The sequence below is a fragment of the Neovison vison genome, chromosome 8 (genome assembly GCF_020171115.1).
Source record: "Neovison vison isolate M4711 chromosome 8, ASM_NN_V1, whole genome shotgun sequence".
Taxonomy (NCBI): Eukaryota; Metazoa; Chordata; class Mammalia; order Carnivora; family Mustelidae; genus Neogale; species Neogale vison.
In genome coordinates this window covers 99,255,452-99,275,437 of record NC_058098.1, presented here as the reverse complement: position 1 = coordinate 99,275,437, position 19,986 = coordinate 99,255,452, and the positions used below count along the sequence as shown (strand labels likewise).

The following is a 19,986-nucleotide window of genomic DNA, read 5'->3' as shown; positions in this document are numbered from 1 at the left end:
GGGGCGCCTGGGTGGCTCAGCGGGTTAAGCCGCTGCCTTTGGCTCAGGTCATGATCTCAGGGTCCTGGGATCGAGTCCCGCATCGGGCTTTCTGCTCAGTGGGGAGCCTGCTTCCTCCTCTCTATCTACCTGCCTCTCTGCCTACTTGTGCTCTCCATATGTCAAATAAATAAATGAAATCTTTAAAAAAAAAAAAAAAAAAAGCTGAGGTAGATAAATAAGATAAAGCACAGACGGCAAAGTCACAGCCAGGAAGCCACGACAGCAGAATTACAGAAGGACTCGGAATTATGTCAGAATGAAAGAAAAATAGCTGGTTAGGTTTCCCATGACTTTTCCTGGTCTTCTTTCCTTCTTAATTATGTGAAAAAAAGCATATCTTTTGTACTTTTAACAGGATGACAAGAAACAGAAAAGCGGGTGTGCTGCCATGCCCCAATCCTAAATCTCAGATCTCTGACAAGCTTTAATTAGTTTGCTAGTTCAGGGCTCCCAAGTAAGTGCAATTCTGTCACTTTGTAGGCATCCTCATGCTTGGTAAAGTGGATTTTTTGGTCACTAGCTCAGATAAAGTTTCTTTATTTTCCAAAGTAGTTTTGAGCAATTTTGTTAGCTAACCTCCCACAATTTCTTGCTTGAAATTTTGGAATTAGTATGCATAAGATTTTGTTCATTGTCCAGTTTCAAGCACATAAAAAATCATTATTCTTTTCTGAAATTAATTTTTAAATTTACTTTTAAATACATTTTCCCATTTAAAATAGTTGCTGTTTGCTGAAATGGGAAGTGCAAGAGGGAAAATATTTTTAAGTTTTGAGTTTGTGGCCAAACAGAATAAAACAAACAATTACTGCGAAGTTTGAGAATTCACATGCATTAACCACTTAGTAGGGAAAATAGGTTTTTAGTTTAGTTTATTCATTTGAATGTTAATGAATTTGTTTATGTCATGTTTGCATGCAGCAAATATCTGGTGTGAGCAAGAATTATGTGATGCAAACAAGAAAACGAACGAATTCCTGACTGTACAAATATATTCAGTTCTCTTTGGCTTGCTTCTTTTCCTCTTTTTTGTTTGCTTATTTCAAGTTCTTATTTAAATTCTAGTTAGTTAACATACACTGTAATACTGGTTTCAGGAGGAGAATTTAATGACTCATCACTTACATACAACACCCAGTGTTCATCACAAGTGCCCTCCTTAAGCCCCATCACCTATTTAACTCACCGCCACCACCACCCCCTACACATACCTCCCCTCCAGCAACCTTAGCTTGGAATCTAGAGTCAAGATTCACCCCTTACCCACCTTCAATTTAATCCTTTACTCTCTTCCCATTTTACTCTATCAATTCTCTATGGTTGATGTACTAGCAACTTGCCAATTCAATATTTTCAGTCCATGTTTACCTTAGGAGCAGCAGACTTATTAAGTCTAATTCAAGCAAGGCCTTTTATTATGTGGTCTAAGTCTCTCTTTTTTCGTCTATAAAATGGAGAAAATAATATTGACTTCACCAAGTTGACCCAAGGAGTAATGAAAACTCGTAGAAATATCTCAGATACTTTCAGATACACAGTAACTACTCAAGAAATATTAGGATTTCTCCTCCTTTTCTTATTAGAGGCTCTGGATTATCTATGGTTAGTTCTGTGCTAATGGAGAAGAGCTCCAACTAAAACAAGAGCAGTTAAAAACTGTCCAAAGAAATGACAAAACTCTATGGGAAGTAATTTAGGAAATTTAGTTCAGCAGCTTATCCATCCCTACAAGCAGGCCACAAGAAATCAGGATTGGTGAGTTTAATGAAGTGTGAGGGAAACCCTCTAAAACCCCCTTTCTCATGGAGAACAAGAAATTAATAAACTGAGGTAGCATGTAGAGCACTCATTTCATAGGAACTTAGGACTTCTCTTTTATCCTCTACTAAATCAAATTTGTCTTATTAGCATTCATAAAATAATCACTGTATTTAAGTCAGAGATTATTGAAAGGAAATATTTTGATAGAAGCTAGTTACATCATTGTTAATATAGTCGGCTTGTATTCTAAAACCATATTAGATCATACTCCTTAACTTTTTGTTGTCCTATGTTAATGAGAAGGAAATGGAGGCAGATGTTGTGTGTTAACTGTGACTACATTTATGCTAAACAAGGGGAAATGATGCCACGGTGCACTCAATAATTTTGATTTGTTGTAGTTGATTCTAAAGGTACCATCACATGGTACATGGTAGTGAGTGTTTGCCAAACACAAAAGACCCAGAGCTAGAGTAGTCACATAATGATTAACATCACATGCAATTATATAACATCATCCATCAAATTAATGTTAGTTTCAGGTTTTGTTTTTGTGGTTTTGGTACTTATTTTGTAATTTTCTTTATGAATATACATATGTGCATACATAATTCTATATTCATCCTACTTCAGGTCAGGATTTGGGAAAAATTTGTCTTGTTTTTTTTGTTTGTTTGTTTAAAAGGGCTCCATACATTACTTAAGTTTCAAAACATGGCCAACACAGCTGGCCGTAAAACAAAAAGAGCATCATTCCCATCTGGTAGCAGACATCAAAATTTTGAACATAATCCCAAAACAGAAATTAATCTAACCCCACACAATATACTAGTCAATTAAACTCTTATTTCAGAAGTGGCAAACACAATAACTACCAAGCAATTTACCATAAAAACTCAATTTGAAGAACTATTTCCAATATAATAACTAAATAAGGTATATGTAGCTACTGTAAAATAAAACAGAATAAAACAAAACAAAAATGCAGCATTAAAAAAAGTTAATATTAGGGGATAAAACAATATTTGCAAAACAATAAAATACTTTATAATCTTTCAATTAAATATTTATATATGTGATAAGTAAGCTTCTAAATCATAACCTTATTATTTCTTTGCAAATCCTATTTTTAATATAAAATAAAGAGATTTTTAAAATAAAATTTATGGTATTTTATGTAGTTCATTCACACACACAGAAACTTCTATTTTTTTTTTAAAGATTTTATTTATTTATTTGACAGACAGAGATCACAAGTAGGCAGAGAGGCAGGCAGAGAGAGAGGAGGAAGCAGACTCCCTGCTGAGCAGAAAGCCCGATATGGGGCTCGATCCCAGGATTCTGGGATCATGACCTGAGCTGAGGGCAGAGGCTTTAACCCTCTGAGCCACCCAGTCGCCCCCAAAACTTCTATTAAAGATAGATAAGCTACAACATTTTTTCAGACAAGGAAAATAGCATTCAAAAATTAAAATGGGATTGGTATGAAAATATTAAACAATAAAAATAGGAAAATACTTGGAAACAGAGTAATCAAGCTATATATAACATTGATCAAAGAAATAAATCAGTTTAAAGGAATTCAAAGCTTTTGCTTTTAGCACATCCTTTACTTTTTATACAATTTAAACTCTTTGACAAAGGTATACAATTTATTGTAAAATTGTAGTGTCACCATGGAAACCACCCAACTATGTTAATATTTGAACCTCATGAATAAACCATGAATTAAGGTAGTTCTCAATAATGATATGCTCCAGACAGATGGGTACCATGAGACCTCATTTTATGCTTTCATTCTTCTGGTAGATTCATAGAGAAAATACTCTATCTTAGAAACTATGAAAGACAGACTATGGGATAACATAAGAAGCATACTCTGGCTTGTCTTAGAAGTTACTTCATTTTTTAGTAACAGTTTATTTCTAGAATAATTTCTAGAATAATTTCCCCTGATTTTAAATTTAAATCTCATGATTTCCTAATTTTAAATGCACCAAGGAATTTAACCATATTTGTGAGTTACACAAATGACTCCTTTAAGAAGATTAATATATTAAAAAAGAGAAAATCAAGTTTTTTTAAAAATTTAACAATATTCTTAAGTGTATGAAGTTCTAATTATTTAGCTTTTGAAATAGTTAATTTTTGAGGGCAATTTTAAAGGACCTAGTTATAGAAGTCACTAGAGCCTAACCTAAAAGAGGCCCATAAACACTACTCAAAATAATACTGGAAATGATTAAAGAAAGGTTCTCTTCTTAGGAGGGTCTTTCCCCATGACACCTATTTAGAACAGCTCATTAAACATCAATGGTATTCTTTTTTCCAAATGCTTATTGTTATTTAAGTTGAAGATCCATCTTTCTAAAAGGAAATAAGGAACTAAATTTCAGCAAATTCCATTCTATCCTATTGTGATAGACTGAGTTTCATTAGATTGCTTAAACTGAATTCCCAGTAACTTAAGAAGGTCCTGCTTAAGTAATCTTTGAGTAAATGTAACACACAATTTTTTTTTTCTAAATATGCATTAAAATATTTTTCTGAAGAAATATCTAATGAATCCCTATTTTACACATGGCACCTGTTCTCTAATAACTGGAAAGCCATTACTACCAGGTAGTGAAGAACACAGCATTAGGAGCAAACTTGTATCAGGATAACATCAGATACTTCATCAATCACTTTAATGTACCATCTCATGTATCGCTTCAATAATCCTATTGGTTACAAATTATTATCTATAATTTACATTTGGTGACACATTAAGTAACATGTTCAAGTTATCACTGCGGATGCTGTACTTATAATCAAACCTCCTTGATTCAAAGCTTGTGCATACATAACCTCTACTTCAATGGCATAAAAATAATTACAAATTTTCAGATTAAATTAACTATAAGATTAATTTTCATTCTATATAGGAAAAGTAATTGTCCTTATATATTTTTTCAGTTAAAAAGAGAATATTTTCCTGTTTTGATTTCTAGCTGCTTAGAACAAATGGAAACTTTATTTTTTTAATATTTATCTTCTATCTAGCCATGTAACCCCATTCTAATATTGGTTTTTTATTACAATATCAGAAAAAGTGTTTCCTATGTCTTATTCCTATGTTTGCATGGTACATTCCTTTATTTTAAAAGTTTGACCCCATTTCTATTTAGACTTTTTAGTAGAAATAAGTGTAAAATTCTATCAAATGTCTTTTTTTTTTTTTTAATACTACACACTCTTTACTGTTTTCCCTTTGGTAACATTTTTTTCAAAACTGTGACACAAAATCACAATTAGCTTACTGACATTGGTTCAATCCGGATGCATAACATTTTCATCACTACAAGAATCTCTCATGGTACCTTTTTTCTAGCCATACCCACCTCCATTCCACCCTCACTCTGTCCTTAACTATAACCTTTTCTCCGCTTCTATAATTTTGGTATTTCAAAGCTGATACATAAATGGAATCATATAGTATATAATCTTATGTGATTAGCTTTTTTTTCCTCTGGAGAGTCATCCAATTTTTGCATATATCAATAGTTGCTCTTTTTTATTGCTAAGCTATACTCTCAAATGCTTTTTAGCATCTAATGGTTTAATCAATTGAGCTACTGAAATATTTTTATTGATTTCCTCACAGTAGGCTATCATTATATTTCTGAAAAGCTTCCTATTTTGTTACATGTATGCTGATCTTTGAACATACTGCTGGATGGTACTTGCTATATTTTATGAATTTTTGTTTTCTGTTTTTTGGTGTTTTTTGTTGTATTTAAACTCAGAAATGATATAGAACCATCATTGTCTTTTTGTAAAAAAAAATGCTATTTTAAACTATCTTGAATTTTTAATAATAAAATTATGATTCTTAAAAAATGATCAAGGAGTTGTTTATCTTTTACGATAGTTGGAATGGTAACTTAAATAACATTGTGATTATCAGTTCTTTAAATGTCTAATAATATTTAGATATGCATCCATCTGTTCTGATGTTTTTTGATAACAGATCTTTAAATAGCCTACCAATATTTATATGCCTCGTTCCAGTTTTCCAGTTCCTTCTGGAAATACTATGGTAATTTAAAGTTTTCTAGGAACTTATTCCCTTCCCTTCCTGTAGGTTTGCAAGTTTCATCAGAGTAAAGTTGCATATAATAGTCTACTATTGCTTCTTTTAAACTATCTGTTCCTGGAGTTATTTATGCTTTCTCATTCAAAATCCTGTACATTTTTCTTTATATCTTTTCCATAATTTGTGTGTTGAGGGATTTTTATTGGCCATTTCAAAGAAGAATCAAATTTTGAATTTATTTTATTACTTTAACCTTTGTATTCTATTTTACTGATTCCAGTTTCCATTGTTAATTAAATTCTGTTCTAGTTTCTTTAGATGTTCTTCTTCTAATTTCTTAAGATGAACTCTTAGTTTATTTTTTTATTTGTTAATAAAAAAGGCATTTAAAGCTAACATTTTGTACTGAGCACAGCTTTTATTGGGTGTGTATATTTTGTTAGGAAGACATCATCTTTTTCATTAACTCATATATACTTTGTATTTCCCTTTGGTTCTAAGAGTTATCTAAGAGTGTTTCTTAATTTCTCATGCGTTATTTTTTTAGTTTTCCAATAAAATTGCCTAATCAAGTATTTTAGCTTTCTAATAAAACTTAGTATCACAGGATGCAGCCTATTAAAAATTTTTACTTTTGGGGCACCTGGGTGGTTCAGTGGGTTAAACCTCTGCCTTTGGCTCAGGTCAAGATCCCAGGGTCCTGGGATCAAGCCCCACATCGGGCTCTCTGCTCAGCGGGGAGCCTGCTTCCCCCTCTCTCTCAGCCTGCTGCTCTGCCTACTTGTGATCTCTGTCTGTCAAATAAATGAATAAAATCTTTTAAAAGAATTACTTTTTGGAATTTATAAAAAGTTTGGGCACCTTGTTCAAGGACAAAACTTTCTAAGATAAATCTTTTCTCATTTGAAATTTCATGATTTCCATAATATAAAGATTCTCCAAAAAGGATCTTGCAATCTCAACATTATAAGATAATATTCCACCTCACATACATTATGATCAAAATAAAATAGTTTTGTTGGACACTTTAAGTATTTATCAATAATAAATTCCTAATGTCATTTTTCTTATAATAGTGAATGAATTTGACAAAGAATGCTTAATTTCTGGTATTTACTTCATTACTTATCTATCGCTAGCAGAAAAACTAAGAAGGCTATGAGCACACTACATCACCGAATGCCACTATGAACTTTATTCAATTTATAAAGGGGTGTGTGTATGTGTATGTGTATGTGTGACACAAATAGGGCCTTGATTTAGTTTTCTTTCTCAGTTCCACCTTTTTAAAAAAATGTTGCACAGGAGTTTATGTCCAGTATTTTCTTATCTCTCCTTTCTGATTCATAACCTTCAAAGGTCAACAATCATATCAGTCCTATCATTAAGGTTTTATTCTAGGTGGAGGGAATGCTTAGATTTCATAGCAGAGCTATAAAATTAGAGGAAATAATAGAGATGCTTGTCTAAAAAGTCACATTTTTGAAAGACTCTCTCTCTAAGTCAGGGTAGGAAAACCAAAAAGAAAGATGAGCCATAGTGATACAAGAAGATATTAAAGTGATGCTAAGACTCGTTACAGTGCTAAGTCACCATGTGAAATTCAAGGAGAGTTTTACATATTCTACTGTAGTAAATGAACAAATACGAATTAGACATTTAATTGTCCTAATATTTTTTTAAGATTTTTATTCATTTATTTGACAGAGAGAGAAGTCACAAGGAGGCAGAGAGACGGGCAGAGAGAGGGGGGAAGTAGGCTCCCCACTGAGCAGAAAGCCCGACACAGGACTCGATCCCAGGACCCTGAAATCATGACCTGACCCGAAGGCAGAGGCTCAACCCACTGGGCCACCCAGACATCCCTGTCCTAACTTTTAATAATTTTTTTTAAAGATTTTATTCATTTATTTGACAGACAGAGATCACAAGTAGGCAGAGCAGCAGGCGGAGAAAGAGGGGGAAGCAGGCTCCCCGCTGAGCAGAGAGACCGATGCGGGGCTCGATCCCAGGACCCTGGGATTCACCTGAGCTGAAGGCAGAGGCTTAACCCTCTGAGCCACCCAGGCGCCCCTTAATAAATGTTTTTAATGCATTGCTTTTATCTGACAGAATTTAGTTACCTAGACTGAAAGATATGGAAAAAATATATACATATTTTAAAGATTTTATTTATTTATTTGACAGAGATCATAAGTAGGCAGAGAGCAGGCAGGGGTGGGGGGAAGCGGGCTCCCTGCTGAACAGAGAGCCCAAGGTAGAGCTCAATCCCAGGACCCTGAGATCATGACCTGAGCTGAAGGCAGAGGCTTAACCCACTGAGCCACCCAGGCACCTCCTGATATGCTATTCTTTAGAGAAATGAAATATAGAGTGAAATAGAAATACATAAAAATTAGTTTATGTGTAATATTTTGTTTTCCTATGCCAGATTCATTTATATCTTTCTCCTGGACTTTTACAGTGTTGGGTAATGGCTAACACAAGCCTGAATATATAGCCACCAAAAACCAGAAAAATGAAAACTCTATTTAATCAACATTTACTTTATACCAGTTATTGTGTTTTAATTATTGTGCTTCATTTAATCTGTAAGATAAGGATTAAATATATTGAAATGTAACCTGAAGGCAAAATTCTGAGGCTAGAAAAAGGCAGTCTGCTTTTAACTAGGCTGAAGGAACTACATTTCAGACCAGACTGACCTGACTCCAAAGTATTTCCTAAGCCAGTCTTTCTCATGCTATCTATGATAAAAAGTCATATTTTTGTTATTCATATTTTTGTATATAATACATCATAAACCAAAGCCCTGAAAACACAACAAAATGAATGATTCAAAAATTTAAAAAGACAAAAAACAAACATAAGTCTAAAAAACACAAGTCTAAAATTATTCAATTCAACAGACAAAATTATCCTATAAAATAGACATAAAAATTTAAAAGCGCTTACTCTCCATTTCTGTGCTTATTGCAGACCAATAACAAACAATTCATGCATAGACCTTAGTCTACAGACCATAATCTGAGTAGCCAACATCTTCCCATATCTAAGCGCATATCAGTACTAAGTGTTTCTTGAAGAAATTTTCATGGAGCTGACAAAAACCATGATTAACTGAAAAACATACATAAATCTAATGAAATGGTTTAACAATTACATACAAAGATACCCATTTCCTACATCTGAAAACTTTTGAGTATGTTATCTTCAGAAACAAAGGGACTTTGCGGATGTGATTAGTTTAAAGATCTCAACAGGGAGAGATTATCTTAGAATATCTGGGTGGCTTCAATGTCATCACAAGGGTCCTCATTAGAGAGAAGTCGGAGAGTTAGAGGAGAACATACGATGGAATAAGCTGAAGTCAGAGAAAGAGTTGAAAGTGGAAGCTGCTGGCTTTAAAGAAGGATGAAACCCCCACAACCAAGAAATGCAGGTGCCCACCATTTACTGAAAAAGGAAAGGAATGTCCTCCTTACAGAACACAGCCCTACCACACTTTGATTTTTAGTTCTGACCTCTGAAACTACAGAATAGTAAGTCTGTGTTTCTTTGACCTACTCAGGTTGTAGCAATTTGTTATAGTTGCGATTGGAAACATACATTCTAGGGAGTAGGGTGCTGCTATTACAAACATCTAAAAAAGTGGAAGTGGCTTTGGAATTGATAATAGACAGATATTAGAAAAAATTTAAAGAATGTTTTTAGAGAAATCCAATGGCCTTGCACTGACTCTTAGTTAAAACAGGGATAGTAAAGGCCTTGCTTGCAAGGACTCAGAAGGAAGCGAGGAGCATGTTAGAGAAAGCCTCTCTCATCTGAGAGGATATCTAAATCATTATAAGACTGAGGTAACACAAATGTTAAAGGAGATGGCTCAGAAAAAAAAAAAAATGAACGTGCTATTGGGAAATGCAAGAGAGAGTGAATGAAAGCTTGGATGAATTGTATCTTACAATTATATGGAAATCAGAATTGTACAGGATGAACCTAGATATTTAGTCATGGCATTTTCCAAGCACGGTGTGGAAGGAGTGCCCTGGTTTCTTCTTCCTGTTTATAGTAAAATGTGAGAAGAAAGAAAGAAATTGAGAGAACTGTTAAGCTAAAAGAAACCAGGACTTGATGATTTGGAAAATTCTCAGCCTATGTAAATTGCAAAAGGCACTAAAATTAGAAAACTCACTCAGAAAGCATGTTCTGGAGCGAAAGCCAATTGTTGAGTCTAGATAACCTTTGGCTTGTGCCTTGGAAGGACTGAAAGCTCAGAGTAATCAGTCACACAAATTGCTTCTCTGAAGAGATTAGGCATGTGATTCATGGATGGCTTTGACCATTTCAGCAGAGGCCCAAAATAGAGATGGGAATACCTGGGAATATTCTGTAAAGTAGCCCCTTTTCTAATAGAGTGAATCCCAGAGAAACACAGGGGAGAACCTCAGGTTTCTTAAGCATGTTGTATCAGAGGGCACCTGGGTGGCTCAGTCAGTTAAGCATCTGTCTTCTGTTCAGGTCATGATTCCAGGGTCCTGGGATGGAGCCCTGTGTCAGGGCCTGCTTCTCCTTCTCCTTCCCACATGTGTTTTCTCTCACTACCTCTGCATCTGTCTGTCTGTCTCTCCCTCTCAAATAAATGAACAAAATCTTAAAATTAAAAGAAGAATGTTTATCAGTATAAACACTGTTCCCACACACATATTGAAAGACTCCGCATATAGACACCCCCCCCCAGCCATTGATTAACTAACTGCTTCTTGGCTTTTCTGTAATCGCTCGCCCTTCCCCTGTTAGACCCCTCCCCCAGTTAATTGTTTAACCACTCCCTTGCCTTTCTGTAACCACTTGGCTTTTAGGGGGTGATACTGGTCTCCTGTTTCAACAGGATACCTTATGCGCATAGTCACATAGGCAAGGGGGTCGCCTAGGTACGTGGGCCTAGTCACGTAGGCAGGATGTTTCTCTGCTGAGTAATAAGGTCCAACTCCCCCTCCTCACTCCCCCTCCCCACCTTTCTCTTCGCGCGCCCGGGGTCCTTCAAAGCCAATCTACAAACACCGAGTATGCCTTACATTCAAACCAGCCAATAAGAACCTTGTAACTATGTTTCTGCTTCTGTACGTATGCTTTCGCTTCCCCAAACCCCATAAAAAGGCCCTGAACAAAGGGCTGGCGCGCGAGTCTTCCTAAGACTTGATCGCCCGCAGGTACCTGTGTCAACTCAATAAACCTCGTGCTGTTTGCATCTGATCAGTGGACTCGGCTTGGTTTTTGGGTCCGGGGGTCTCCTCCTGAGAAGGGGTCCATTCCGGGGTGCTTGGAGCCCCGGGGGGATCTTTCAATATGTGTGTGTATATATGTGTGTTTGTGTGTGTGTGTCTATATATCTATCAATCTATAGATAGATAGATAGTTTTCTAGTTTCACAGGTAACAGAGAGGAATTTTGTTCAAGAATGGATTATAACCAGAGCCCTACCCACACCTACTTTAGATGATTTAGATGACAAGATTTGGAATTCTTAAGCTGATGAAATTTTGATGAGATTTTGGACTTGAAATTATTCTATAATAGGTTGAGGTGTTGAAGAATCTGAGGATGTGGTAAATGTGTTTTCCACATAGAAAGGATGTGAATTTGGGGGTAGGCAGAGGGCAGATTATGCTGAGCTAAATAATGACCCCCAAAGATGTCCATGTCCTAATCCCTGGAAACTGTGACTATGTTATCTTAAATGACTATTATTTGGTTAAGGATCTTGAGATTATCTTGGAGTATTTCAGTGGGCCCAATGTAATCAGAAAGTCCTTTCAAGAAGGAGGTATGAGGAGATGTTAGGACAGAAGCAGAAGTCAGAGTCAGAGATTTGAAGATGTTACATTGCTGGCTTTGAATATGGAGGAAGGGGCAAGAGAAGGCAAGCAGACTTCAGAAGATGCAAAAGACAAGGAAGGGCATGCACTTTCTACCAGAGCCTCTACAAGGAATGCAGCTCTGCCAACACCTTAACTTTAGGATTTCTGACCTCCAGAACCACAAAATAATAAATTTGTGATGCTTTCAGCCCGTAAGTTTGTGGTAATTTATTACAGCAGCTCTAGAAAACCAGTATGGAAAAAACAGTAATTGATTTAAATTTTAAAAATAATAATAACGAAAAAAAGAAACAAAAATAAACTTCTACTTAATTTGGCATAACATTTCCCTAAAAATATACCATAAAAGTCTTTAATTCTCACATTCCATGTATTTCTAAGTTTAATATAGCAAAGAACATGCTTCATAAGATACTAAAACTTAACATTTAAAACTTAAATTCTGAGAATTTGTTTTCTATTGACAGTCACCTGCAGAGATGTGAAAAATGTGACAACAAAAACAATGGAACATTTCATTTTTCTAACATGATATATTGTCCATTGTCAACTAAAGAAAAGTCATATACTTTGCTCTTAAATAGTCAATACAGCTCTTCCCAACTGTGCATGAGCCTCTGAAAGTGAGCTAGGAATGGCTTATTTAAACTTTGAATTCATTACTATGAAACACAGACCCTTCACCAATGCCCCCTCTTTAATTAGTTCATCAACCTAATTTCAAAAAAAATTCTATCTTAAGGATTTTTTTTTTTAAAGGCACTTCAAATGTTATTGGGCAATAAAACTGTCCATAGTTCAGGACATATCTTCAGTATTTAGCATTATGGCAGGATGTATAATTTACTCTTAAAGATTTCTAAGCTTTTGAAGAGTCATGACATAATCATGACAGAAACATATCCAAGCAACAAAGTGTTACAGATCGTCCCTTACCTGTGTAACAAGTGGCTCCAAAAGCCTCTCCACCGTTAGTGTCCGGATTTCCAAACTTTTGGGGTCCCATTTTAAAATGATAGGTGAAGTCGCCGAAGTCATGCTCCCTATAGAAACACACATTACTGGTAAGAAGTAGTGATGACTGAAATAATTGGTTAGCTCGGGGATTCAAAACAAATAAATCACCAAAATTCAGAACATAACTGAAGATGATATATCTCGTCAAAACCCATCAAATTAAAGATGGGAACTCTGAACCAGAACTATGTGAGGCAGTGATTTTTGGAATCACATTAAAAACTGGGAGCTCCTGAGGGCACCTGTATATGTTAGACAAACGACTGGAACTCAAGTGGCATGGAAATAGTTTCCTCATTCAATGTTTAGTGCACATGTCCATCTGCCAAATGTGGAGAAAGAGCTGGATCTTGACCCCGAGCAGTTTATAGTTTTAAGGTAGTGAGACCCAAGGTAGGCAACAATTATGCGCTCATGTGACCCATTCTGTGACGGAGGAATGCAGAGGGCGATGGAAAAACTGAGAAAGGACACAAAGTCAGTCTGGGAGACCAACCAAGGTTTCCAGGAAGCACAATAAATCCACCACGATCACCTTATGAGGGACTTATATCACAATAAAATCCTACTTGGTTTTCTTCCCATCATAACTGACCACTGAGGATATTACACTCTCCGTGGCAGCTGAGTTTCATTCTCTTAAACAGGAAGGACACTTTGCAAACGGAGTGGGGATGGTTCTGAAAATTAGCTTGCTACTATTTACATGCTCTCTGATTACTCACTGCATTTACATTCTTGTCCCATAAAATTAGTGTCTGATAAGGTTATTTATCTCACTCTAAAGTAATCCTCTCCTACCTAAGAACTACTGATGTGCGGGTAGCAGCCTCCCACATATCAAGCACAAAATATGGCCTGGGCTTGAATAAATTATACGTTCTATCAGGGGTGTGTTGCTCAGTGAGAAATTGACTGCTTTGCTGAATATATTTTGACAACTAACCACTGGACAAGCAACCTTAGAATGTACAAACTAAATCTGAATCATTTGCTTTAATACCACTATAAATCAAACTGTTCATAGCCGTTCTCTTCTTTTAAATCAATGTCCCCACTCCATTCCATCCTTATAAATCAATGTAGATGATTATTTCTATTAGAATTAACAGTACAAAGAAGATCTGGTCTGTCACAATAGGCACATGCCTCTTTACTGCACTGCTACAGCAAATACACCCAACAAATCTGCTTTGGAGAAAAAAAAAAAAAAAAGGCGAAGACACAGCACGCTGGTATTTTACCTCTCTCCAAATGCCATGTTTTAAATAAACCGAGCACAGCGATCCAACCATATAGACAGATTTAGATTTGTGTTCCTTCACAACAATAGTTGGCACAGATAAGCTGCAGGTCCTCCAAAAACCTAAAAACGCTTTACACATTCCCATTCACACTACCAACTGCCAAATGGTAGGTCTGACACGCATGGAATTCTGCTGCTGGGCAGCACATCTTCTCATGCTAGGGAAGGATGAAAATGCCAGGTGTGTTCTGCACGCAGGCGATACCACTGTCCCTGCTGAGGCCACATCTACCTGAGTCATCTTGGTCCAGTACCTATGACACAGTTATTACAAATTTCTGGGTGAGGTTCTCTGAAAGCCTTTTTCAAGCTTTGCTACTCAATAGTGAGTAGCAAAATAAATGATGATAGAGAGGGAAGCCCTGTAGGGAAGCTGGATAACTAGCAGCAAAGTCATTTTAACACAACAGAGAAAGGCACTAAGTGAGACTGTGTAGCAAATCACCATTGTTATATGAACATGCTTGTGCATATAAGCTGGGGGACCAAGGAAAGCACATTAAATCTTTTATGGTTTTCCAATGCAAAACTATAAAGAAATGACATTCAAAATATGCTGAGGTGAGAAACAAAAATGCTAGGACAATCACATCAGAGACAGTAGCATGCATCAGGCAGAAATGGGAGACAATGAACAAAGACCTCAAGTCAAGAAGCAGAGTTAGAGCCTTGAGTCCTGAAGGTTGCATAGCCTTTATAAATCTAGTCATGAAGGGAAATGAGCTGCTGGGCAAAACACTTGACTTAATTCATTCTTTTGGGGATTAATCTTTTCAGCCACTTGTGACACAGGTAAGATACAAAAGCAAAAGGCAAGGAAAATTTATATGGTATTAATTTGTTGAAGAGGAAAACCCAGTTACAGAAATTTTCAATGGTCTTTTTTCAGCCATTAAGTTCTTGATATGGTTTGGAACGAAACTAGGAATTCTGCTTCTACCCTATAATATTTTCATAATTTGGTTTAATATCCAAATTAGCTAAAGGACCAAGCATGAGGGAGAAGTACTGCAAAATCTCTAGCTCATAACACAGGACGTTGATATGTAAGATTCTCATTGCATGTCCACAATAGCCAAACTATGGAAAGAACCTAGATGTCCATCAACAGATGAATGGATAAGAAGATGTGGTATATATATATATACAATGAAATACTAAGCAGCCATCAAAAGAAATGAAATCTTGCCATTTACGACAACGTGGATGGAATTAGAGGGTATCATGCTTAGCGAAATAAGTCAATCAGAGAAAGACAACTATCATATGATCTCCCTGCTATGAGGAGTGGAGATACAATGTGGGGGATTTGGGGGGCAGGAAAAGATTAAGTGAAACAAGATGGGATCGTGAGGGAGACAAACCATAAGTGAGTCTTAATCTCACAAAACAAACTGAGGGTTATTGGGGGAAGGGGGTTTGGGAGAGGGTGATGGGGTTATAGACATTGGGGAGGGTATGTGCTATGGTGAGTGCTGTGAAGTGTGTTAACCTGGCGATTCACAGACCTGTACCTCTGGGGCTAATAATATGTTTTATGTTTATAAAAAAAATTTAAAAATCATGAATGAAAAAAAAAAAAGAGATTTTCATTGCATTGCCACTGAAGAGCATCCTAGCTTCAAGCTAGCTACTGAGCATGAGGTAGAAGAAGGTAAGAAACTCCTTTGGCTGTACTACCTGAGCTGGTATAATCCTTACAATCCATTGTTTCTGGGAGAAGAGTTTGTATCCTTCTGTTTGGGGCACACACTTGATTGCTTTCTACCATATGTACTAGAACTTGTATTAGAAATATTTTCCCCATCAAAGCCCTTAGATTACATAAATAAGAAGAAAATGATTGTATTTTACATTAATGATCATAATGTCAATCTTCTAGATTCAACTACTGATGATCTTCCCCTTCAGGGCTAGTAAGGACAGATGATGGCAAAGAAGAGAAAAATAGTCAGATACCCTCTAGAGCACAGGATTAAGGCAACTGCAGTCAGGCGAAATGACAGTGTGTGACTCCCATGACAAGATGGCTAACCCCCAACCGAGAGTGTCGTCCCACCTGTGCTTTCAATATTTATAAATTCAGAAGGGCAAAGAATACATAGGCTTTGAAGGTAGAACAAATGATTATTCTGTAAATAGTCAGTCCCCCTTCCATCCCTCACCTCCGTGAAAAGAGAATACATCCCCACTTCACTGATATTGAGCTTTCGACAGAGCAATGTTAGAAAATATGATCTGAATAGATCTTTGAACTATACTTGTGTGGTTGGACTTGTCCTCTTGTGCTACTGTCTCCATACATGATGAGAGTCACGTACAGCCAGACCACTGGTCCAAAAGGAAGAAAGACATAAGGAGCAAACCTGAAACCACGCTTCAGCTGGAGCCCAAACCAGGTGAGCCAAGCCTAGTCAGCCAGCTCCCAATCAAACCACAGAAAAAGGATCAAAAATTAAATGCTTGCTCTTGTATATCACTGAGATTTTGCCACTAACAATTATTCAACAATAGCTAACAGAACGATAGCAAATAGGCTTTTGTTTGAATCAAAGCCCTATAATTTATCAATAATATGATGTTGTCCAAATTAGGTAATTTGGTAATCTTCTTGAGCCTCAGTTTCCTCAAATGAAAAATGAGGGTAAGAGTTTTATAGGGTTATTGTGATAATTAAATAACTTAATAGATAGAAAACATTTCTGGAAATATTATTATTGTTATTATCCTCTAAACTTTAAGTATATTCTTCTGGCAATTTTTTTTTTAATCTCTAGAAGGAATAGGGAAGCACCCATTAAAAATAAAGATCCAGACTGACGCTACTCTGAGTGGAACAACCAAATTGACTCAAATGAGAAGGGCAGAGAACAAATCAAATGTTTAGTCACACACACCCGCCTTTCATCTTTCCAAGGATGGAATGACACATTGTCTCAAATCCACGCTACATATCTGTACAATTAATGTAGTCTGTTTTGCCCACAAATGAGATTTTATGAAAGCAAATACATTTTTCAATGCTCAATGTTTTTTTTCAAAACTCAAAGGGAGAAAAACATTTATTTTACTTGCTTTTGGTAAGGAGACTCAAAACACTGACTGGACACAGTGAAAGAATAAAAAACAAGCCTTGTAATGAAACACAGCAAGGCTGTCTTCTTCCACATCATGATTTTATAAGCCCAAGAAGAAACTCTTAGCAATTTACTTAATCTCTGAGAAGATTTTCTTCTTGAAAAGTAAGAAAATATCAAACAGCATATCCATAAGAGGTGCCAACATGGTCTGTAGAGTAGTAACTTAGATGATATCAGACTCTCTCTCCATGGGGGTAAAGAAGCAGCATGGGCCAGGATGCTAGCAACCATTTGTCACTTACAGCAGAAAAAGCAATACCTGACAAAAAGAACAGCCAGAGTAAAATGAGGTCACTTATAAACAGCCAAGGGTCAAATGCCTTGTTTCTTTGGACAGTGTCCTGACAGAAAATTCCTTGAGATTGCCTATTCCAGGGAATGTCTTCCCATGACAAATATGTTAATGGAGTATATAAATCACTACAGAGATTCCCCTTTCCAGGCATTCCTGGAAAATGTTTTTTGAACTCTCTGCCTCTCCTTTCCAAGTTCTCACCATTCCTTCCACTGTTCTTTTGTAAAACAATGGTCCAGGATGCTTTCCAGTTACCCAAGAGGCCACCCAAACCTGCCTTCCCTCCATAGGGCTCCAGCTTCAGATTCTCTTCATAAATCTTTCTTTCCACCACCACTAAGCACTACTGTCAACAAACCCTGTTAAGGATTTATCAGATGACAGACTAGCTTTGGCTGACAGGAAAGTTCAGAAGAAGGAAACGACGAATAGTGGGGTTTATTCACTTATTCCACACCTATGATATTGGGCCAATTACTTAACCTAAGCTTCAGTTTCATTGCTGTAAAATAAGGACGGTAATGCTCTGATATAATTCGTGAATTTGTTCTGAAAAATCAATGAAATAATTGCATACGCAATTTTATGTTGTCTGTGTTAATGTCCAGTTCAAGAGGTCCGGCAGCAATAGGTGGCTCTCAGATTTGTGTGGGATCGCAGTCACGTGGAGGGTATGTTCATACACATACTGCCAGGACCTATCCAGAGAATTTGAGATTCTTTAGTGGAACTAAGAATCTCCAGATGAGGCTCATGCTACTGGTCCAAGAATCACACTTTGAGAACCACTGTTGTAAAGAGACCATAACCATGCATGTTAACAAGGGAACATGGATCGGGAACACATAGGGTAGCTTTGTGGAGACCCAGGACCAGTAATAATACCTCCTCTCTTATTATTACAATTACCACTCTCATTGCCATTGTTATTTTACCTTTCTAAAAGGTATTTACAATCTTTAGGAGATCCAAAGCCTTGAAATGATTTTCAACAGGAAAGTAGAATGTCATATTTAAATCACATATGGCTCATCAAATCACATGTGAATCAACCCCCAATCTCCTAAAAAGTTCCAATAGCTCCTCCTGGGAGACACCTTTTCTTATTTGAATCGCTGTCATTGTAGTGACTGCTGTGAAGAATGTAACATACAGTAGGAGAGAGTCACCCCCACCTCAACTCACCAGAAGCAGAAATGAAGGTCAACCATATTGACTTAATAGAGAATAAATATTTCCCCCAAAAAGTGTTCCTAAATAATTTGTATTATTTGAGGGCTATAAAAATGTCACTCTTGTGTGGAACATAAGGAATAGCACAGAGGACCATAGGGAAAGAAGGGAAAACTGAATGGAAAGAAATCAGAGAGGGAGACAAACCATGAGAGACTCTGGACTCTGGGAACCAAGCTGAGAGTTGTGGAGGGGTTTGGGGGGGTGGGGATAGGGTAACTGGGTGATGGATATTAAGGAGGGCACTGGGTGTTATACACAACTAATGAATTGCTGAACACTACGTTAAAAACTAACAATGTACTACATGTTGGCTAACTTTTTTTAAAAAAAAAAGTCTCCCAAATATTTTACTTGAAACACAATAGTAGTTCTAATTTTCTGTTGTTAATAAAGATACCTCCAATATCTGGGTACCTTATTATAGGAGGGGCTATTTTTTTTTCTGGAGTTGAGGATAATATGTGTATATGTAAATATCACAGGCAGGAGTAGACAGTAAGAAACAAAGACAGGGAAGGATATTTGATAACCTTTCAAATATCCCTAGAAAGTGGTGTTGGGGTTGATGTAGAGCATAAAATCTGCAACAATACCTGGTTTGCTAAAATGTAACACAGAGGCCACTGGGCACAAGGAAGGTTTTTGGAGGAGGGGATGGGACTTTGGAATGCCCATGCCTGCATGACCACTCTTGCCCTAGGAATGTCACAGAGAGTTACCTTCCCTGAAGCTTTCTTAGCCCAAACAGCTGCCCTGTGATCTAAGAGATATATGCATTGTCCCCTAGATTATGTTTGGCAGAACTGTAGAACATACAGTTTAGTATTGTCATTCCTTCCCATAAATAGATCCTCCTATTCCAGTAAGACCTCCTGTCAAACATCATGCGCTCAAGAAATGGTGATAAAGATTTATGATTATCCTGAAATACCAATAAAGGCGGAGCAAAGAAGAACAAAGTGTCTTCCTCTCTGAGCATTGACCCCCTTGCCTCTTCCTCTCTTTCCCAGCAAAATTTGGAGTAATCTTTCATCCCTCCCTACAGGGAGTGTTGGCCAATCCCAGCAAAGCAGAAGTCATACTGATTTACACCAAAATAAGCTCTGCTGCAATGGAACGAGGTTCAAGTGGAGGTGGGGGACAGCAGTACTGGGAACTCTTCCTGAGGTATCTGGTGTAGAAATGGCCTGGCCTAGTGGTTTAGCTATGGTAAAGTCTTGCTTCTTATTTTT

The 19,986-nt window shown here is 36.7% G+C and overlaps 1 protein-coding gene across 5 annotated transcripts in view; it reads right to left on the bottom strand.

Annotated features, from left to right (window-relative positions):
• The window catches only part of CTNNA2 (catenin alpha 2), a 1,151,183-nt gene that overhangs the window by 996,930 nt on the left and 134,267 nt on the right, over window positions 1–19,986 (bottom strand). For all 5 annotated transcript variants that reach the window (XM_044261515.1, XM_044261516.1, XM_044261517.1 and 2 more), the window contains one exon: window positions 12,697–12,803. In XM_044261515.1, the coding sequence (XP_044117450.1) occupies window positions 12,697–12,798 (102 nt within the window). In that variant the 5' untranslated portion in view covers window positions 12,799–12,803. Of the gene's footprint in view, window positions 1–12,696; window positions 12,804–19,986 lie in introns of those variants that run through there.